Source organism: Pelobates fuscus, chromosome 4, assembly GCF_036172605.1.
Source record: "Pelobates fuscus isolate aPelFus1 chromosome 4, aPelFus1.pri, whole genome shotgun sequence".
Taxonomy (NCBI): Eukaryota; Metazoa; Chordata; class Amphibia; order Anura; family Pelobatidae; genus Pelobates; species Pelobates fuscus.
In genome coordinates, this window is record NC_086320.1 from 294,346,361 (window position 1) to 294,369,045 (window position 22,685).

The 22,685-nt window shown below is 38.2% G+C and overlaps 1 protein-coding gene across 1 annotated transcript in view; it reads right to left on the minus strand.

Moving 5' to 3' along the window:
- GADL1 (glutamate decarboxylase like 1) overlaps nucleotides 1–22,685 on the minus strand; it is a 270,173-nt gene that overhangs the window by 52,675 nt on the left and 194,813 nt on the right. Inside the window, exons 12-14 of the mRNA XM_063452215.1 lie at nucleotides 11,575–11,774; nucleotides 1,685–1,736; nucleotides 162–251 (exon numbers count right to left, since the gene is read on the minus strand). Coding sequence (XP_063308285.1) covers nucleotides 162–251; nucleotides 1,685–1,736; nucleotides 11,575–11,774 — 342 coding nt within the window. The remainder of the gene's footprint in view (nucleotides 1–161; nucleotides 252–1,684; nucleotides 1,737–11,574; nucleotides 11,775–22,685) is intronic.

Sequence of the window (22,685 nt, forward strand, 5' to 3'; positions counted from 1 at the left end):
TCTGATCAGAACTTGCACTCACTCTCATTTACCACATGGGGGAGTTGGAAACTTCATAAACAATTTAATGCCTTTTACATACAGTGCTGACGATACACATAGAAATAATATTACACTTAATATAGTTTATAATATAGTTTATATATATATATAAGGTTTACCTGATGAAGTTTCTGCCAGTATTCTGGTCCTTTTTCCATGTTTCTAAAACTCGGAGGAATGTACCAAAAACATATATTTGCATATTCTGGCTGTTAAAAGTGAAAATGGAAATCTTAGGTTAGAAACTGAAAAAGGAGTATTTATATTTTAAATTTGACAAGTCATTGATCTCTGAATCATTCATTTTCATTAATGTAAAAAAGAAAATACAGCTAGAGCTGAGGCCAAAAACTAATATTTTTAAAAGGGAACTAATGTTTATTTATTCACAAAGTATCCTATCTTACAGTTGTGGGACGTATCAAATATTTTATTGTTGCTATTCTTATATGTATCTTGAACTTAGTTATCTAAATTCTGTAACTCTGAAGCAGCATATGGACATAATCCCATAAAATGAAATGAGTTGCACAATGGTTTGTTTGATTCGTGATTCGAGTTTTCTATAGTGCTAAAAAATATATAATTAATCTGAACAGAGATCAGAAATCCCAGCACAATCAAAATAAATCATCATTTGAATTGGTGGCTACTTTGTTTTTCATATATGAATTGATTTCAGGAAAAAAAGTTTCTTCCTGACTTTTCATAACTTGTCATTTCCCATCCTTCAAGGTATCTACTTGTGTGATATGCAGTCAATAACTATGACATCTCTTGCATCTCATTGAGCTTACATAAGAAGATCAATGGCGGATTATATCACTTCTGGTGACTTTATCTGTCAGGAGCTACAAAAGGAGGTTCAGGTGAGTATACCTCCCTTTACCCCTCTCTTCTAGGGTGTTACTAAGCAAAGTGGCAACCACTGTGTGACAATATGTTTCTGTGCTGGTGGACCTGTCATTCCATAGGTACTATGATTTGTATCTCAAACATTAAGATGTTTGATTTAGAAAATGAAAAAAGTAGTTGTTCTAGAAGGAGCTCGGCCATTTTATTTAAATTTTAGAATACAATAAAAACTAAACAAAACATTGTTTTTCAAATCTGACTATATATTACTTATTTATTCAAAAAGTTTCATATCTTACAGTTGTGGGAAGTATAAAGCATTTTAATTGTTTCTATTCTCGTGTGTATCTCTTCCGGAATATTAATCTGTAGCCCCTGCTATGTAACATGTGCCATTAGTTCTTTGCCTTAGCAATTACTTCAATTTTAGATGTATTTTGAAAAATAGAATAAAAGCTAAAGCCAATTTTTTATAAATTATTCTAATTATCATAATAAAAGAAGCGCTATAGAAGCCTTTTAAGTGGTCTCCAGTAACCAGACGCTATGCTCATGTATGCAATATTCAATATAAGCCATCAGCAATATTTTAAAATAACATCTATTAGTTAACTCACAATAAAACATATTCTATGTTTAATGCGGCATGAAAAATTAATAGAACTGGCAAGTCAAAGCAGCTACTTTCCTCTCTGAAATTGTTTTCACTTTAAAATCAGTGAAGTTACATTTTTATTTTATATCAAACAAAGCATATCCTTTCTTAATTGTACTCTTGATTGCTCACCTCCCAAAGAAGTTCAAAACCGTCCCTTTTCTTAATTTCACCAGCTAGGTATCTGCAAAACAAAATGGATAAAAATGTTATGATTATAAAACAAGTTACACATATGATTTAAAACGATATGTGATTGTATGTATAGGTCTGTGATTGTATGTGTGTATGTGTGTGTGTGTGTGCATCTGTGATTATATGTGTGTGTGTGTGTGTGTGTGTGTATGTATGTGATTATTTATATAGGCCTGTGATTGTGTGTGTGGGTATGTGATTGTGTGTATGTGTGTGTGTGTACATCTGTGATTATGTGAGTGTATGTGTGTGATTGTATAGGTCTGTGATTATATGTGTGTGTGTGATTATGTATGTTATATATATATATATATATATATATATATATATATATATATATATGTGTGTGTGTGTGTGTGTGTTTAGTAGATATATCCTTCATTTGGTATCCTTAAACATTACATAACAAATAAGGGGGTTATGTACTAAACAATTTAAATATTAAAATTATGAAAAGGGATTTAAAGCTTCATTACTTATATACATTAACTATATTATATTTTTGATGTGTTGCCCAAGACAATTCTTCTTTGCTTAATGCAGACCAGGGAAGCAAAAAGGTTGGACACCCATGATTTGGACAGTGATATACCTTTTTTGTGCTTGCTCTGTATTCAATACCATCGAGGTTTATTCACTAAATTACAAAGTGAAGCAAACAAATTCATATTGAAATTGTTCCAGATCAACTATTTTGGCCTAACCGTGGCCATTCAGATTTCATTCTTATGCAAGTTTGGTAAATAAACCCATATGGTTCTGAAAAAGCACATAAACAAACAAACAAAACAAAAACAGCACACAAAAAATAAATAACTGCAAAAACAAAGTGATGCTGGCATTCTGACCTCCATCAGTCATAAAATATGAATAAATGACAGCCATTGTTTGTATAGTAGCTATATTTAATGAGACTAAAATTAGCTAGACAATTGGATTTTAATATGTTTTATTGGGGTTCTTGTGTGGTATTGTTTATGTATAAGGAAACTAAATGATTCAGGGTGATGTTTAAATGCTGTGTTGGAAATTATAATCTATTTGTTCAGCATTAATAAGAAAGAATGTTACATAGAAACATAGAAACATAGAATGTGACGGCTGATGAGAACCATTCGGCCTATCTAGTCTGACCAATTTTTGAAATACTTTCATTAGTCCCTGGCCCTATCTTATATTATACTTTCATTAGTCCCTGGCCTATCCCACGCATGCTTAAACTCCTTTACTGTGTTAACCTCTACCACTTCAGCTGGAAGGCTATTCCATGCATGTTTAATTGCATGTTAATGCAAGTAAAGCAGATATTTTGAGTCTATATAATCTGAATACACAAGGACAGATTTATATCACAATTTCCTGTATTCTTAAGTGGCCATCCCCCACTGACTCTACCAAACTCTTTAAAAAAAAAAAAAAAAAAAAGACTTGAATATTTATATATGATTAAAAAATATTGTATACACACACAGACATATAGCGTGTGTGTATGTGTGAGTGTATGGATATGTCTCCCGATATGTGTAGATTCTCAGGGCTATTCATTAATGTTAAGGGTAAAATAACATAGACCATCTGCCATGTTATATATAAGCCTCCATCTTGTTTATAAGTTATGCATTTAAATTTAGCAAAATTAGCAAATATTGGTTTGAAAAACAAGTCAGCATGTTAAGCAAAGCTCACCTGGCTACTTTAGTTCACCCTGCCTATGATAACATGTTCCATAGGCAGGTTGACACATCTGTCAACTTTAAGCATTCAAAGGCACTTCTATTATTGAACCATATTTTTTTGTCATGTAAACAAATATTGGCAAATATCATTAGGACATGTATTATTAAGTGATAACTAAAAAGTATACAATAAGATGTGCAGTGAAATGATTTGAGTTTGAAATGAGTTTGAAGTGAATAAGTGGGCCGTGATGGCCATGAGCCGAGGACAACATGGGAGATCATTTAACCTCCCCAGCCAGTGCATGCAGAGCCAGCCTTGCTGTCTGCCTTCTCTAGCCAGTGGGGAGTTCAAATATTTCCCTCACCGGCCCACTGGCACTTCACTGCAGGAAAAGCTGGATGGTCCTCCCACAAGCAGGCAGTTTGTAATGTTGCCAAGGGTTACCTTGGAGTCTAAGGTGTTTTTTAACACACCTGGGTAATCCCTAAATCCTGGACTGTTAGGTGTGCCTTGATGGGGAGGGATGAAGAGCACTGCCCTATGCCACACAACACACTGCACCACTCACACATTGCAACCACTACATGCCCTATAAAACACTACATCCCTTATGCAAACACTGTATCACCTGCACACACACTAAATCCCCTATATACACTCTGGATTCCCTACACACACAATAGATCACCTTTAAACACACTATATTCCTGACATACACACTATAGCCCCGTACACTTTGGAACCCCTATGCAGACACTAGATCCCCTGTATGCAAAAATACACTAAATTTCCTATGTATGTGTATACTCTATACCAGGGGTAGGCAACCTACGGCACTAGTGCCAGGCATGGCACTCAAGGTGTCTTTGCACGGCACTCAAGGCTACAAGAGCCAAACAGGCTCTGGCCTATAAGGAGTCCCAGTGAAACTTCAGATATCTGGTAATACGAAAAGGTGGTGCTGGATAATCCTCAATGTATGCATTGCAGCACGTAGAGGAAGTGATCTCAGTTCACTTCCTCCCAGCACTTGTGAATGGGAATCCACACTGTAGTAGAGCAGCCTGTAGTGGCTGTTGCAGCTCCTGTCCTTGGCCTGTACCTGGCCAGCCTGGTCCCCACTGGAACCCAGTGAAGCCACCAGCACTGCTAGATATACACAGATATGCAGAATAACCCTCCCCTCATACAAATAATACGAACAGCCCACAAACAAACATACATACATACAATCCGCACAAACGTAACCCGCTAACAATCCACATACATGCACACAACCCCACATGCAGCCTTGCACATGCAATACCCCAAACAGCACCCACACATACACACACCACCAAACACTCAATGTGACATATCCATGCACACACACAATTCCACAAGCAGCCCCCATACACAGCCCACATTCATATGTATCATACATGATACCACAAACTACTCCTGAACATATAAAATATAATAGCTCATATACGCACAAATAAAACAATACAAAGCAAATGCAGTATAAATAACACAAGCAGAATACAGCAACATTCACACCTCAATTAAAAAAATAGGACCGGCACACTACGGGACATCACAATCCTATATCGGCACAGTGCTGCTAAAAGGTTGCCTACCCCTGCTCTATACATTCTATACACACACAATGTCACCTATACACACACTACAGCCCCTATGTGTACACTTCCTGCATCCCATATTAACACACATACTAGGTACTCTATACACACACACACTTTCTACAGCCACACATATTACATCACAAACACAACACAACTGAAACACAAAACAATACATGTGTGGGATAGGCATAAGGCTATCCTAGCTATAAGATAAGGCCAGGGAATGAAAGTATTTAGAAAATTGGGCAGACTAGATTGGCCGGATGTTTCTTATCTGCTGTCACATTCTATGTTTCTATGTAGACAACATACAAGCACAAAAAAGCCGGTGGCAGTATTTACCATCACCTGGACCTTCAGCAGACTGTTTATGTAGGTTGCTGGACATTTTCTTATGTTTTAGTCACCCTGTACCTGTTATAGGTGCAGGGCGTGTTTTATGTGTGTGTGTGTGTGTGTGTGTGTATACTGATAAATGTTTTGCCTGCTCTCCTGTACTGCTGAGGATTGCTACCAACCAGGTGGATTTGGCTATGGAGCCTGTGTAGTGCCCTGGTAGCAACAGTAATATGCACTACCTGAATAGCAAGGCTGGTTAATTTGCATATCCGGGTAGATTTGCATATTGCTAATTCTGCAGGCAGGAGAGATATTTTCTGTTAATTATTGTCTATTCCACTGCTTTCTAAATATGTTATTGTGTTATAATAAGTTGCTGTGTGTTGTCTGCTATGATTTGACTGTTTGTATTTTTATTGAATTCTCACATGAATCTTTATGTAATAATCATATGGGCTAGTCCCCCCCCAAAAAAAGTTTTATTTGTTAGTTCTTTTTGGAACTTGTGTCCTGTGTGGATTTGTAGGGATCCCAGTAACAGAGTCTTCTGACCTGTTTGCTGATTGCAGGATCCCTCTAGCTATGGGATAAAGCAAGAGAGCTAGTCCTAAGAGCCTCAAGTGCATTTGTGATGTTAATAACTGTAATCACTGTAAGCAGAGTTTCAGAGGAATAGGCAAAGGGGATGATACCTGCCAGGAAGGATCCCTGTCTGGAAGGAGGGCTGCAGTGGAATAGTTAGAGGGGACGATACCTGCCTGGAAGGAGAGCTGCAGCCTGGTCGGGAGAAAGAGCTCCGGAGAGACCCCCCATCAAGCTTCGGCGACTGGGGCTGAAGCGTTCCAGGGACTGCAAGCGGCTAGACAGTGGACTGGGCGGAGGTTTTCGGTCAGAGTACAGGAGCTCTGTCACAGAGCCCACTTGTAAGCTTAACGGACAATCCAGACCCCTAAATCACTTCAGCTTGTCTTATGTGTGAAGAGAGTGTTCTCTTTTTTTATTTTACAAAAGGTTTAAATGGCACTTTTACTAATTAAACTCAAAAGGAAGCAATTGCCCAAAACAACTGCCTTGCAAAGCCGTCTACTTGAGCTAAATTGTGAAAGTCTGTAATTGGACAGTCACAGAAAGTCTAGGCGGGGTTAGAGGGAAGGGCTTGCAAAGGCTGCAGATAAGAAATCTGCAGCTTTTGTAAGCTGTTTTAGATATAGCCATAATGAGAAAATGAACAATGAATGCAAGCATTTTTTCATTGAGGGTATATCTACTAAACATGTATTTATTTATTTCTATTTTGGCAATAGAGCTAATACAGAACTTTTATATAAAATACAATATAGCAAAGCTTCAGTTACTACATAGGTACAAGCAACACATTGGGTATATTTGTGATACTTAATATAAAACCACTTTATGTTAAAAAATAAGCAATTTTGAAAAATAAGAGTTGCAAAATAGTGGGCATAATGTTAAATAACTGAAAATCCTATCAAAAATGCATGGGGAGTGGGAAATATATGCAAGTGATTTATTTTATATTATATTAGTTTATATTATGATAGTAGATACAAATGTTTATAAAATAGCTCTTATCACATATTAAATAATTAACTGAATGCTAAACCATATTTTTCTTTAGGATTGCTACATGGGTAAACATAACTCCTTGCGCAAATATATTCAAAGTATATAGTCATTTTATCATACTGGTGTACATAGAAATTGCTACACAAAAAGCAACACACCTCTCAAAACATTGGTGTTATATACATTATAACCCATAAAATTAAAACACCAGTTAATGTCATATAATTGATATAACTGCACATTCATCAAGCAGACATCAATGATTGAGTCAGTGAAATAAAATTAAATCCTTTACAAGTTTAACACCTCTACAGTTAGGCCTTGGCATAGGGAAACAACTGTCCTTAAGTTATAAGGTCATTAGACCAGCTTTAAAAGCCAAATCTATTTTCATCTACTAAGACAAAATATATTTGTATCCTTCAAGTAATCCTGTATATAATATATCAAGGCATCATGAGCAGTCTGGCTCGCCAAAATATTTGAAATTTAAGGTTAACTCTTAGTGTATCAGAGGACTACACATTGATTTTGAATCCATGACTTAGTAGCTTTTAAGAAACAAATTTGTCAACCACAGCACCCTCCTGTCTCATCCTATCACCTCATGGTCTTCAGATTAGACATTTTTTTTAGTAATTGCATCCATCAGATAATGTAACCTTAATGTTGAAAACTGAAACTGATGCAATAGTCCCATTACTATTTTAATATTAGTGCCTGCTGTAAAACCAAAATAAAATCACGAAGGGAAACATTTCAAAAGTCAACTTTAAAGTATTAACATACCACACAGGGCCGCCATCAGGGGGTGACAACCATGACAGTTGTCATGGGCCCGGCGTTCCTGGGGGGCCCAGGCACCCAGGCCCCCCATTCCCAATGTGCATACATATATATAGCAGTTATCGCTATATACATGTGTTTTGGCAGTGGCAGAACTACCTGAGGGGGCCCATCGGGTGGCCCATGCACTTAGGGCCACCCGATGGGCATGTCTCTGAAGGGGCCCGATCAGTGCCGTGGATTTTTAATAGCTAGTCCGGGCCCCTTTAAGGATCCTGGCACTAGCAGTGCTGGGAGGAAGTGAGCTCACTTCCTCCCAGCTAACACCCGCGCGGGAGGAAGCACCGGAGAGTATGAAGAGGAGAGGAGGACAGTCAGACCCACACCCACATCAGCCCCAGGCCCCCAGCCAGCAGAGTCCACCCTCCTGCAGCCTAAAGGTAAGAAACAGGAGGGTGGGAGGACGCATTGGGGAGTGTGAAGAGGAGGACAGAGTCAGACCCACACTCACATCAGCCCCAGCCAGTAGAGTCCACCCTCTTGCAGCCTAAAGGTAAAAACATGAGGGTGGGGGGAGAGGAGGACAGTCAGACCCACACTCACATCAGCCCCAGCCAGCAGAGTCCACCCTCCTGCAGCCTAAAGGTAAGAAACAGGAGGGTGGGAGGAAGCATTGGGGAGTGTGAAGAGGAGGACAGAGTCAGACCCACACTCACATCAGCCCCAGCCAGTAGAGTCCACCCTCCTGCAGCCTAAAGGTAAAAACATGAGGGTGGGAGGAGAGGAGGACAGAGTCAGACCCACACTCACATCAGCCCCAGCCAGCAGAGTCCACCCTCCTGCAGCCTAAAGGTAAGAAACAGGAGGGTGGTTAAAAAAAAGTGTCAGTGTGTCTGTATCTATGTGTACCTGAGTGTTTGTGTGTGTGTGTGTCTGTCTGTATCTATGTGTACCTAAATGTGTGTGTGTCTGTCTGTATCTATGTGTACCTGAGAGTGTGTGTGTCTGTCTGTATCTATGTGTACCTGAGAGTGTGTGTGTCTGTCTGTATCTATGTGTACCTGAGAGTGTGTGTGTCTGTCTGTATCTATGTGTACCTGAGAGTGTGTGTGTCTGTCTGTATCTATGTGTACCTGAGAGTGTGGGTGTCTGTCTGTATCTATGTGTACCTGAGAGTGTGGGTGTCTGTCTGTATCTATGTGTACCTGAGAGTGTGTGTGTCTGTCTGTATCTATGTGTACCTGAGAGTGTGGGTGTCTGTCTGTATCTATGTGTACCTGAGAGTGTGGGTGTCTGTCTGTACTTATGTGTACCTGAGAGTGTGGGTGTCTGTCTGTATCTATGTATCTATCAGTGTGTGTATCTATGTGTTTGTTTGTATCCGGTTGGTAGTGTGCACCTGAGTGTATGTTTTTGTTATTGTTTTATTCTTTGATTTTTTTTTTTTATAGCAGTGCTGCAGCTTTTATGTTCATGGTTTTCTAGTGTCTGTGCTTTTGATTTTTACGTACACTTTTTGTCCACAATCATTTTCACTACTTAGTTGATATTCCCCATTTATTTTAGTTTTAGTTGTGGCTCTATTTAAATGTTTAAACAGATTGTTAGTTTGTTTTGGTAACTTTGTTGTAATGTATATCTTTTCTATTTGGCGCTGCCTGTCCATGTTGTGTACGTTTTTATCTTGCATAGCCTGTCTTATATTTCATTATGTGCATGGCCCATTTTCGGTCGTTTGCATTTATTTTTTAAAGTGTGTTAATTAGTGCAATACATAATTTATATATATAGATATATATAATATTTTGCTGGAGCGCTCACGCTTTCTTTGTTTTCTGAGATTCTCAACTAAAGCTGTGTTTATTTGGTGTTAATCTGCCCATAGAATTGATTACTTTATTGTTGTTTTTCTACATTTTTACACATATATTTTATTTATATTTAGTTTTTACGTGTATCTGTTTATGTGTGTCTGTATGTATCTGTGTCAATGTGCACCTGAGTGTGTGTGTGTCTGTATCTTTCAGTGTGTCTGTATATTTACATGTATGTCAGTGTGTGTGTGTGTATGTATCAGAGTGTTAGTGTGTGTATCTGTGTATATATGGGTGCCAGATTGCACCTAATTGTGTATCTCTGTGTGTCTGTATCTGGGTGTCAGTGTGTGTGTGTGTGTAACTGTGTCTGTATATTTCCATGTATGTCAATGCATGTGCCTGTATCTCCTATGTGTGTGCATGTATGTATATCAGTGTGTGTATGTGTCTGTGTCAGTTTGCACCTGAATGTGTCTGTGTATATGTTTGTATGTCTATGTATCTATGTCAGTGTGAACCTGAGTATATATATGTGTGTGTAACTATGTGCCAATATGTGTAACTGTATGTCTGTGTATTTGCATGTATGTCAGGGTGTGTATCTATCTGTGTGTGTGTGTGTGTGTGTATACACTACAGACAAATGCACGCTTGCATTCAAACACCAACATTCAAATACACACATGCTCCATTCAATACCATGTTTATATTCAAACACACATACACTGCTGATTGCTAAATACAGCCCTGCAAATTGTAGATCCCCAGCTAGCAAAGCATTCTGGGACTTACAACAGATTCAGAACTACATTTGGCCACTTTACACACTGCATCCACTAAACACACACTGTGCATTGACTACACACACACAGAGACTCTGCATTCACTCTATACACATACAGCATCCTTGTGGGCAGATTCAAGGACGGCCCTGTGGGCGGACTCGTGAGTGGGCTCTAGGGGCCCAGACCTTGAATTTTGTCAGGGGCCCCAAAATTTCTGATGGCAGCCCTGATACCACATCACATATTTAAAGGGAAAATCTACTAAACTCTTTATTCTAAAACCTGTAAAAAATGTATTCTTCCATAAGAAGTCTTCTTTCATCTATATCTTCTGTCTTTAGCCCCCACAAAAAAAATCCAATAATAAAATCCATAACTCACGCCACCACCAATTAAAATATATATTTTTTAACTTTTTTAATGTGCAAGCTGGCTAGCAAGCACAATAGGTCCTCCCCCACTTCTTGTTAATATTATGTCGCCCATCCATGTTGGCCGGTGGGGACTCTAGCTAAAATTTAAAATATCCCCTCTCTGATGCTCATGGGTGGGGTTATGGGGGGTGGGGAGGAGGACTATCCTTACTTCATTTGGCTTTAGTAAATTTGAGACTTGACAATGAAAACAGAATCTGGTCATTTTCACCGGGTTTTATCTATTATGTGTATAACCCTGATAATGTTTGAACTTTTATTGCACAGTCTGTTTCATTTAGACCTTTTTATTTCCTTTTTATTAAGCCTGTTAGCGCCTGCAGGAGCCTCCTGTGTGTGATTACAATTCAATTAACAGAACAGGAGATACAAACCTCTAAAGTAAATACACTGTACTGTCACATCTGATTGAAAGGTTTCAGTTGGTTGTGTGAGCTACAGCCAGGGGTGTGTGGCTTAGGTTGCAAAATTGGAACCAAAATAACGGAAACAAAATTGATTTAACTCCAAGATGACAGAGAATTGAGCAGTGGGACTGCAAGGGTACGATCTATACACCAAAACCACTTCACTAAGCTAAAGTTTTGGTGCTTAGAGTATCCCTCTATAATGTAGTGTTTTTTTAAGAGGCTACACAGCTACTTTTTTTTTAAATTTTTTTTAATCTAAATGACTAACATTTTGGCATCATAAATTAACCAGTTTCAGAAATTATAAATGGCAGATATACAGCTAGCAGACGGATTGCAGTGATTTTTTTTTTTATTATTTTACCTTGATAATGCAAGTGCACGGTTTACTCTCTCTTCAAGTCCCATGGTCCCTAAAGCTTTCCACATCATCCAGAACTTGAACGCATCTGCTCGCCTACTACACTGAATAGATTTGTCCCCTGTGTCATATCTCACATCATAAAATTTATCTTGCTGGAAGAGATAGGAGGCTTCTGCCGAATGACACCTTTTAAGCAGTTCCTGAAAAAAGATGTTTAAATGGATGCATTTAGATGGTGAAAAACTGACATTTATTCTATGGCATTGCAATAGAAGAAGATTGTATTATGTGTCAGTAAGTTTTCGGCTGATGTGTACGTTCATAACACAAAGCATTTTAAATCAAAGGAAAAATGTGTAAGTCAAGAGAATAAAATCCACAAATGTAATAATACAGGGGTAGACAGGTTTGCATAAGATATATAGCACTTTTTTCCAGTATAGTATTAATTGTACACTGTTATTGTAGAAATGGACAAATATATCGTTAATGTTTGAAAAAAAAAAAACCCTCACATTTGTTCAACAGTCATTCAAATAAATTTTGCAATTAAAAATAACAAAAAAAAAAATCGAAAATTGAGTAAACAGAGAGGAAGATGGAAAAATAAATCTGGATTAAATACTGAAATAAACACTGTCACTGGAGAAAACATAGGTCTGTGAAAAGACAGGAAAAGTGGCCAGGGTAGACTTATTCATAAGAGGGTTAGCAGGCAATAATGTAGTGGAGATTTGATAATATTGTAATCAAACATAGCAGTACTACAATGGAGAGTCTTGAACATAGAGAGGTTGTGCACCGAATGGAAAAGGGATACTGTAGGCACCATGATCACTTCATTGTATTAAGGTGGTTATGGTGCCTTGAGTCCGTACGCACCAGGCCCTGCATCACTGCTAAACAGTTTACTTACCATTTAGTAGAGATTATTGGTCTCTATCAGCCTGCAGACCGGCCCCCCAATGGTGGAGGTGAAAGTATAGCATAACATTTCAATTCATACTAGTGAATGGGGCAGTGATCGGATGAAGGCACTCAGCTGATGCTCACAGCCAATCACTGCCCACTATCCCTGTTATTGCGTGACGTAAAGCAAAGCTTCACCTCTACTATTTTGTCATGGAACAAAGACTCTCAACTAAACTTTGAGTAAACCATTTAGTAGTGAGGTAGGACCCGGTACCCACTGACTACATGCAGTATAATCACTGCAATCTGTTGATTTGGTTATGGTACCTACACTATTCTTTTAATACATTGTGAAAGACAGGAATTAGCCTTCAGCATGCTGAGATTATATAATAAATTAACAGAATCCAATTATTTATTACTTAATATACACCACTGTGACTGGAACCACATAGAATGATATTGAATAGACTTTGTTAGATAGTTTAATGTTGAGATTCTTTGTCTTGACAGCTGTCTGCTTAGTGCTTATATATAAGGTCTTAAAGATGCCACAACATTTGAGCATAAACACAATAAAGAATTCAAGTAGACCTGTCACTGAAACACACTAAGGGAATTGATAGTGACAGTCCAGGTCACAGATGTAGGTGAGATGTCCTAATACTTTAGAGATATAAAGAGTGAGAATGATTAAGTGACCTACCTATGAGGGATGAATAGAATGTTAAAAGATATGAAAAATATGGAACTTGCGGAGTAAGAAAGCAAAATTGATAAATTGAGAGTGATCATAAAAAAGCGTTAGATAGACATGAGGACGTCCAGCATCATGCAAAACCCCATAGGAAAGCACTACACAAGCTTTCCTATGGGGGAAGTTCTAACGTGAGTGCGGCCATCGCCGCTCGTGCGCATTAGGTCCCCCCAGCAAGCTGATGTCGCCGAAGGTGGAGCCGAAGGTGGAGCCCAAGTCATCAACGAGGGACATTGGTACTGGACTCCGGTAAGGTTCTTCTGCACCACGGGGGAGGGGTGGGGGCTGCAAGGGATGAGGGAGCTATAGTACCAGGAAAATAACCTGTAGTTTTCCTTTAATACTTATTATTATTATTCCATATAGAAGGCTAAATATAATATATAATTTTCATACTGTCATATTGTGGTGAATTGTTTAACTCCATGTAATACAAACTAAACATATTTCAATCAGATGTGTTGTTAAAGGAACACTATAGGGTCAGGAACACAAACATGTATTCCTGAACTTATAGTGTTAAACCCACCATCTAGCTCCCCTTACAAATCTTACTTTTAGTCAAGTCTGCAGCTGCTGTCTCTGCCTCTGATCTGCCTGCTTGACTGACAGCATCAGAAGCGAATCTCTGAGCCAGTCACAATGCTTTCACATTGAATTGGCTGAGCTTAACAAGGAGGCAGATCAGGGGCAGAGCCAGCACAAGTCAAACACAGCCCTGGCCCATCAGCATCTCCTCATAGAGAAGGATTGAATTAATGCATCTCTATGAGGAAAGATCAGTGTCTGCAGAGGGTGGAGACACTGAATGTCAGTGATACACATTGTGCAGCACTGCCCCAGAGAGCACCTCTAGTAGCTATCTGAGGAGTGGCCTAGGCTGTGATGTAAACACTGCATTTTTTCTGAAAAGACAGTGTTTACAGCAAAAAGCCTGAAGGGAATGATTCCTCACCAGAACAAATACAATAAGCTGTAGTTGTTCGGGTGACTATAGTGTCCCTTTAAGTAGTAGGTTTGGAAGCTAAAGTCCTGGATGTAAGGTTCCCCTGAGGCAGGATATTAGTGCTATAATTTTATGTTATAAAATAAAAAAGCACTAATGTGGGGTTTCTATCTGTGCCCACTTTGGTGTCAGTTGGCAGGGGTGTAATGATTGACGCTCACGCTGCATTCCCTCTTCAGTATACTGGTAGCTTAGTCTGGAGGGGACAGAATTTATGGTGAAAAATATTGGAATGCAGGTAACATTGTTGTATTAAGGCTTGGCTTTATACGCAGCCTTGAGGGAGAGGTCATCATATATTTAGCTTTGGGCTAAAGGCTGAGCTGATTTTAGAATCCTCCAATTTCTGTGATGATTGCAATACTCCCCAAAGAAATGTCATTCTTCATTTATTGCTGCATATTTTCATATTTTCACATTTTCACTTCTGTACTTTACTCCTATAAACCTGACAGCTATTTTAACAGCAAAATAAATGCTGTCTGAAGAAAAACATTTCAATCTTGCCAAGCTTTAGTCAAATTGCATTTTGCTGTATTTCAGAAAAAGAAAAAACAGAGTTACATTTTTTTAATGGCACAGTGTTGAATGCACACTTTTTGTCTTCTACAACGTCAGGATCTTTTATACATTAAACAACTGGGAGCTAGAAATCCCATATTGTGTTTCTTAATACAGTTTGTATTGGCATTTGATATTTACATAAACATTCTGTATGTCCTGAAGTTAACTTTTGATTTATTTATGTTTTTAAGCTATTCGTAGGTGTGAACAAAATCATCAAAAATGTGCATATTGACGCCAAAACATTTATTAGATTTCTGCTCTGGCGGTTAAGAAATAAATATATACAGGGTGTTTTGCTCTTTAAATAGAAATGAGAAGTACCAATTTTCAGAAAAGTTATGCCTGGTGAAACAGCAAGATATGCATTGAAAAAGACAGCCTTGAAAATGCTGAGTGGCACTTTGACTAACAACCTGAAAATGAGAAAGGCTGTAACGATTATACGGAAGAACAGGCTCACTAAAGATAATGAATTCATACAAGTGAAAATTTTCCCCCCTGTGAAATACAGGTTGATCCAGGTAGAAAATTACTTTTTGGCTAGAGCACAGCAGTTACTTTAAAGGTAAGTAAATCGATCAGCTTATCCAAAAATAGTGTCAGAAGCACGGTCCTTTAAACAAATAGTTATTCAAGTGGCTTTGTACAACTGCAATCATTATGGGAAAATACACACAAGCCAAAACAGAAAATAAATATCAGAGACAGGAGACAAAGCAGGCAGTGAGAATGTATTTTAAAAAAAAAAAAATAAAAAAAAAAATAGATCAAAATAACTACAGAATAAAAAACAATTACAGATATATTTTAATGATTAAATAATATACAACAATTAGTAATGCTGATTACTGCATCTTTGGAGGTGTAATTGTCATTGTAGGCTTCAGCTACAGAATCGTTCAGTGACATATAACAAGAATTGCTGATCTCTCCTTCTTTCCATTAGATGATCATTTTCCAAAGATACACCTCTATCCACTCATCCCAGTGATCCTTAATTTTAATTTTGTTAGACCCCTGAATAAATTCCTGTGTGCCTTCCAGGCTGTGGTTACCTATTTATATGTTTGTGATATGAAGGCTGATCTCTCAATACCGATAGAGCTGTAAATATGGAATGGGTGGTAATCTTGGAATGAGATCTTCTGTCATGGTGTGGTCTGAAAGTGATACAAGGATTATTCATTTCTCACTAAAGTTGGAAAGGCAAGTGTGTTCCAGTAGAGAATGGTTGCCACCACTGTTAGATCCATGGAGTTAACAGAATTGGGAACAAAGCCTTCCTTTTTTTTTTTATTGACAGGGGAGGTGGTATTGATGCAATTAGTTAGAAAAGTAATAAATAAAATCAGCACTTTAAAGGGAAACTCCAGTGCCAGGAAAACGATCCGTTTTCCTGGCACTGGAGGGTCCCTCTCCCTCCCACCCCCAATCCCCGGTTACTGAAAGGGTGAAAACCCCTTCAGTGACTTACCTGAGGCAGCAGCGATGTCCCTCGTCGCTGTCTCCGCCTCCGCGACGCTCCTCCTCTTCATTGCGTCGGCCGGTGGGCAAGACTGATCTCTCCCACCGGCCGAGGGGACCTAATGCGCATGCGCGGAAATGCAGCGCATGCGCATTACGTCTCCCCATAGGAAAGCATTGAAAAATCATTTCAATGATTTCCTATGGGGTTTTGAGCGACGCTGGAGGTCCTCACACAACTCTAATTAAAGGGACACTATAGGCATCCAGACCACTTCATATAATTGTAGTGGTCTGGATGCAGTGTCCCTGTCTCCCTTAGTCCTGCAATGCAAATCATTGCAGTTTTTGAGAAAATGCAATAATTAAATTGCAGGACTAAGACTGCTTCTAGTGGCTGTCAATCAGACATTAACCCTTTACATGCCGAGAGGGCCCTATATTGTTAGGAATACAGATTTGTATTCTAAACCCAAAGAATCCCTTTAAGAGAAGATGCACCTGGCACTTAAAGAACTTCGGGAAGCTGAAGAGCTTTATGCATGTGGGGTGTCCCTTTAAAGTAGCAGACACAAAAAGTAAAATGGTATCACTGCTTTTCCTTCAAGTCTCCTAGTAACTTATTTCTACAAGCGGAAAATGAGCAAGGAACTTCATAAACAACTACAGCAGTAAATGTTTCATTTGCACACAACAGAGAAGATCTTTATAACCATGTTACGAGTAACTTTCCTGGGAACCCACAGCTCCTGCATCTTGCTGGGCAAAGGCTTTATTACTGTTCCTGTACTCAAGTAAAGTATCTACATCTTTAGAGAACTTTACAGCAAGCAGTTACTATCTAGTGTCATCAGTGACATAGTTAAAATTAGTAATGTGTTATATTAGATTGCAATTATATTGCCCATTCAGTACTTAGAGGGATTTACTGCAGACCACCTTCGCCTAGCAAGTTCTTTTATGCTTTTCAAAGGCTTGTTTGGCAAATAATCTATAACAAATTCCAGGTATCACACACTGTCATTGACTGTTAAGATTGCAGACCTCCTTTATGGAGTGCAGGAGATAAGACGTTGTTTTATTCTGTGTAGCTTATCTAACCCCAGAATAGACATTACAGATGATTTCAAATGTGAAGCAAGTCCCTTACTTCGCCCACTGAGATAGAAATTTACTGCGATATCTCTGTCACGGCAGAATGCGCAAGCATTCGTTTCATTTTCTGGTATGTTTATGGAAGGCTTTTTGCATTGCAAACAAAATGACTGATTTAATCAACTGCGTTAAGCCTTTTTCTAAAAATAAGCACCCATGTACAATAGAGTTTAAATCTTACTTCAGTAGCTTCTGTAATAATATTAAAGTGGTTCTTAGAATTTATAGTACAAAGCTTCTTGCAATAAAAATATAAAATTATCTATTCCAATTTACAGCAACACTAAGAATTCTTAGAGACAATACTTTTATGCACAAGCTATGTTTCTGTGCAACACGTCTATATCTACTAAATATGTAGAAACTGTAAAGGGGCACTCCAGGCATGTTCCTGACACCAACACAATTTAATCATTCTTTTTTTTATCATTCTTCTTCTCTCCCCTTCTTTCTCTCTTTCCCACTCTCATCCCCTTCACTCCCAACTCTCTTCTCAAGCTTATAACCACACTTACATACTACACCCCATTCCCTTTTTACCGCCTCCTTTCTCATTCCACATAAGCCCCGCCTCACCCGCCCTAGTATCATATTAACCAACATGGACATAACTTCTCTTCAAATTGACAAGACCAATTGAGATTATTTATTTACTTCACCAGGGTTCAATTGCACCAGCAGCACAATCAGAACATTTGTTCATGTTTTGAGTTAAGACTTATATGCCCTATCTAGCGTGAATTGTAATAGGCTGGTTGCCACGTTCCCAAGCATTATGTCCACAAAATTGATGTTGATGTGACCTCTGTATATTTTTAAGTCTTACCCACACTTAAAATCAAACAATAAAGAACGTAAAAAAAAAAAAAATTAATAATAATACATTTACTAATTCAATAACATACTGCATTTCAAGAGTGTTCACTGATCTACTCTAAATTTTAAAATGATCTGTACATCACTCAAGTAAGTCACTAAGGGTCATAGGGAAAGTCAAGTATATCTCATTATGGTTAAAGGATCACTATAGGGTCAGGAACACAAACATGTATGTGACCCTATACCCTATAGTACCTGACCCTATAGTGTTAAAACCACCATCTAGCCCCCCTGCGCCCCTCATGCCTCCATAAATATAGCAAAGTCTTACTGTATTCAAGCCAGAAGCTGTAGATCTGCATGCTGTTTGCCTCAGATAACAAGCAGTCTGCTGACATCATCAGAAGTGGTAGCCTGATCCATTCACAGTGCTTCCCCATAGGATTGGCTGAGACTTACAAGGAGGCAGATCAGGGGCAGAGCCAGCATGATTCAAAACAGCCCTTGCCAATCAGCATCTCCTCATAGAGATGAATTGAATCAATGTATCTCTATGATGAAAGTTCAGTGTCTGCATGCAGAGGGAGGAGATACTGAATGTTTGGATGCAGTTTAAGCAGCCATGACCCAGGAAGGATCTCTAACAGCCATCTGAGGAGTGGCCAGTGCAGTTATCACTAGGCTGTAATGTAAACACTGCATTTTCTCTGAAAAGACAGTGTTTACAGCAAAAAGCCTGAAGATAATGATTCTACACACCAGAACAAATTCAATAAGCTGTTGTTCTGGTGACTATAACGTCTCTTTAACTAACTGCACACAAACTATTAAAAGAAAAAAACGTTTCAATCTATCTAATTGTATATTAAAAGAATAGCACATTGGGCAATTCTTAGAAATACATCTCCAAAAGCACTCACTAATGGAAAAATAAATGCATTAAATCACTATGTGTACAGGGGAACAGATATCTCAAAGCCTTGATTACAAATAAGGACTCCAAAGTCCAAAATATGTTTGGCTTTTGCCTGTCTATTTACTGTGCAAGTAATTTCGATTTATTTTTCCAGTGAAGTGCTTTATGAGTTGTTTTTATGGGAATGAAAAAGTGTACAATAAACGATAATTGGAAGAATTAATGGTTTCAGTTCAGGGCCATACTCAGTAATATGTATATAAATGGACATAGAGGTTGATGGTAGCCTACAAGGCAGATTTTCAAAGCAATTGACAGATGGACACCTGATGGGAACTTCAGGGGAAGGTCAGGGGGTGCATAAGAGGCTGTGGTGGCTTCATATTTGTAAAATGGACCTTCTGGGGAGGATGGAGAGGTTAGTCTCTTGACATGTGATATAATTAAGGGATGGAATGTGGGAAAAAATAGCATTTAGATTTTGTTTCTCAACAACCACTGGATATTATACTTTGATACATGCTGTGATAGCTTCAAATGGGGTTGTGAGTCATCGGTTGGGAGTACATTGCTGATGTTTCGGAGGTATGGACCTTTCTTACCTCATGCTTCTTTTTGTGTTGCTCCATTCTATCTTCCCAGGTGGAGGCCGTTAGCTTATTATACTTGATCATATTTGTAAAATGGACTTTCTGGGAGGGTGTAGAGGTTAGTCTCTTGACATGTGATAGAATTAAGGGATGGAATATGGGGAAAAATAGATTTTGGATTTTGTTTTTCAACAACTGCTGGATATTGTACTTTGATACATGGTTTAATGGAAATGTTTATGGTTATATTACGTATTATATTCTGTTGATGTTTGTGTGATGTCTAACAATGGACCTGCATGTCCAAGATTATTTTTGTGTAACTTCTTATACGACCCTGCGTGGCTTGAAACTATAATTGCTTATAGGGACCTGCATGTCCTTTTGTACTGCTTTTTTTTATCGTGGAAACCAACAAAATGTAGTTTAAAAAAAACAAAAAGTCCACATTGTTGGTTAGATCTTATCATTATTATGAGACCTTAGCACAGTCTCCATATTACTGATATGATAAAAGAACCTGTGTTTCTCAAATAATGACTAAATCAGAACAAAGCTTCAGAAGTTGTTTCTATGACTTTTAAATAATTGTCTTTTTAAATTTATCACCAATTTCTTCACTGGAGTCTAGAGAAAAATTAATTTACATTCAATTCAGAATTCAAATACAAGCCATGTCACGTTAAAAAACCCATCTAATCATAGCTGCATTCATTAATACAAATAGACAGGTTACATCTATGGGTTTAAACTGGCTGAATCAGTCAGCTGGTTCTATCATTTGCATGTTATTAATGATGAGCAGTCTTTTATTTAACTCAATATGTGAAAGCATATTTTATACCTGTGTTCAATCAACTGTATAAATAATGTTCTGTTTGTGTAACTAATCCTTCTTGAACAGAGAATGTAAGAAAAAAAAAGAAAAAAAATAATAATGGCAGGTGGATCATAATGGAAATACATAATTTAAGAAGCAATGGTTTAATCTATGTATAAACCAAAGAAAAAAAATTTACTTGCACGCTATCCTATATCCCTATGCACTTTTAATTTACACAACTGGAAGTTTTTAGTATAACTCCAATGGCCATTGGAATGTAAGGTCACCTGCCATGTAAAGGCAAAACCTCCTAGGTGAGTTCTCCTCTAACAACTCCCCTTCCAGTTTTACGCTGAAAGGTAAAGTCTCTAATGAGGCAAAGAGGGGTATTTTCCTCTTAATAGGGAAAACACGGTTTGGGCGTCAGCACTGTAACATGGCAGTGTAATACAAATGCCAATACTAACATACAAAACTAAGACCTGCACTCAAACTCCCACTACTCCTTGGTAGCATCAATGACTATAGTACACATCAGCCCCAATACATACAATAAATACCAAAGAAAAAACTTACTTGCACACTGTCCCAAATCCCGCACATTTAAATAACTGGAGGTTTTTAAGTATCATTCCAATGGCCATTTAAATCTATGTACAAAACGATGTGTACACTGTTCAAGAATCAAAAAACTATAAATTGTATTTAAAATTAACCTTTCTTCAATAATGCATTGATGCAAGTTACCTGAAGCTGACTGTTGCATGATGCAACAGTCAGCTTCAGGTAACTTAGATAAAATAATGCTGTGTACTTGCACTTGCACAACAGGCCAGAGTTTCATTATGTTGCAGCATTATGTTCTGTAGACCTCCATTTGTGCCTTTATGAGCTAATAAGTTAGGATCTTTTTTATTATTATTATTACAATTGCTTTTTTAGAGTAGCAAGTACAATGCACTCAGATAGTATCACAGAAAAATAGGATATCGTATCGTAATCTACAGTTTACATTTAAAGACAAAATGAACTCAGCAGTAAAACGAACATCTTGGCAGTGAATAATTGCCTAACCGGAAATCTGTTATAAGGCGTAACAGAGAATATATTCCAATGCTGGCGGTGCACTCCAAATCAAATATTCAAAATTGTCAAATTGTCAAACTCAGCTACTAGATTAATAAGAAGCTTCCATAGTCATCCCAAATTATTATTAGGATGATCACATGCCTCCCAACTGTCCCGATTTTGGTTGGTGAGTCACAATTTTCATCCCGATGTTCTGCTTTGGGGGACACCAGGGAACAGTCTCCAAAAAAACATAGCTCAAGCACATTATCTGAAGTGCTCCTGCTATGTTTAGGACTCTAGGTCCCTGCAAGGAGCACTGAAACAGTGCTCCCTGCATGTTGCGGTGGCGGTTGGATGGCAAAAATAATTGGCATGTAGCCTGGTGTGTATTCAGTAATGTGGGCGGAAACTCCCCCTTTTCCATGGGCCTCTGATCTCTTTTGGGCAGAGCCAGTGGCGAGATCACGTGGCTAGTCTGTCCCATTTACTCGCCTTCAACCAACATCCCATTTCTGGGATTGCCAAAGTTGAGAGGTTTGCAATCAGATAAATGCCAGTCCTAAGTGATCATTGGGTGCCAGTGTGCCTTGGAAGCTGTTCTGTGAGGCCTCCAGTGCTTAGCCAGAGTGTAGCAACATAATAAAAGATTCTGTAAAAAAGGTATATTACTTCTAATGCTAGCCATTTCCAGTTATTTTACTTCTAAAATTGCTACTATTTTGATAAATAAGCTGTTTGTCTGCAAGGAAAAAAAATGGCCACAGTTTTTGTGAAGCGATTTTATATTTTGTTTACTTCCTGTTTTACTCTATTGCCTTTTATGGACAACTTCCTGTTTTAGATTTACCTACATTGTGCTCTTAGCGCTCAACATGGTTCCATTCACTAATGCCTTGCAGGGACTTTATTCCCATGATGTCAGGAAACATTATGTCAGAAGTGGCTAAACCTAGAATTACAAACCCTTTTTAGGATATAGTGATTACAGGAATTCTCGAGTTGCTGCGTTTCTTTCTGGGCTTTGCAACGCT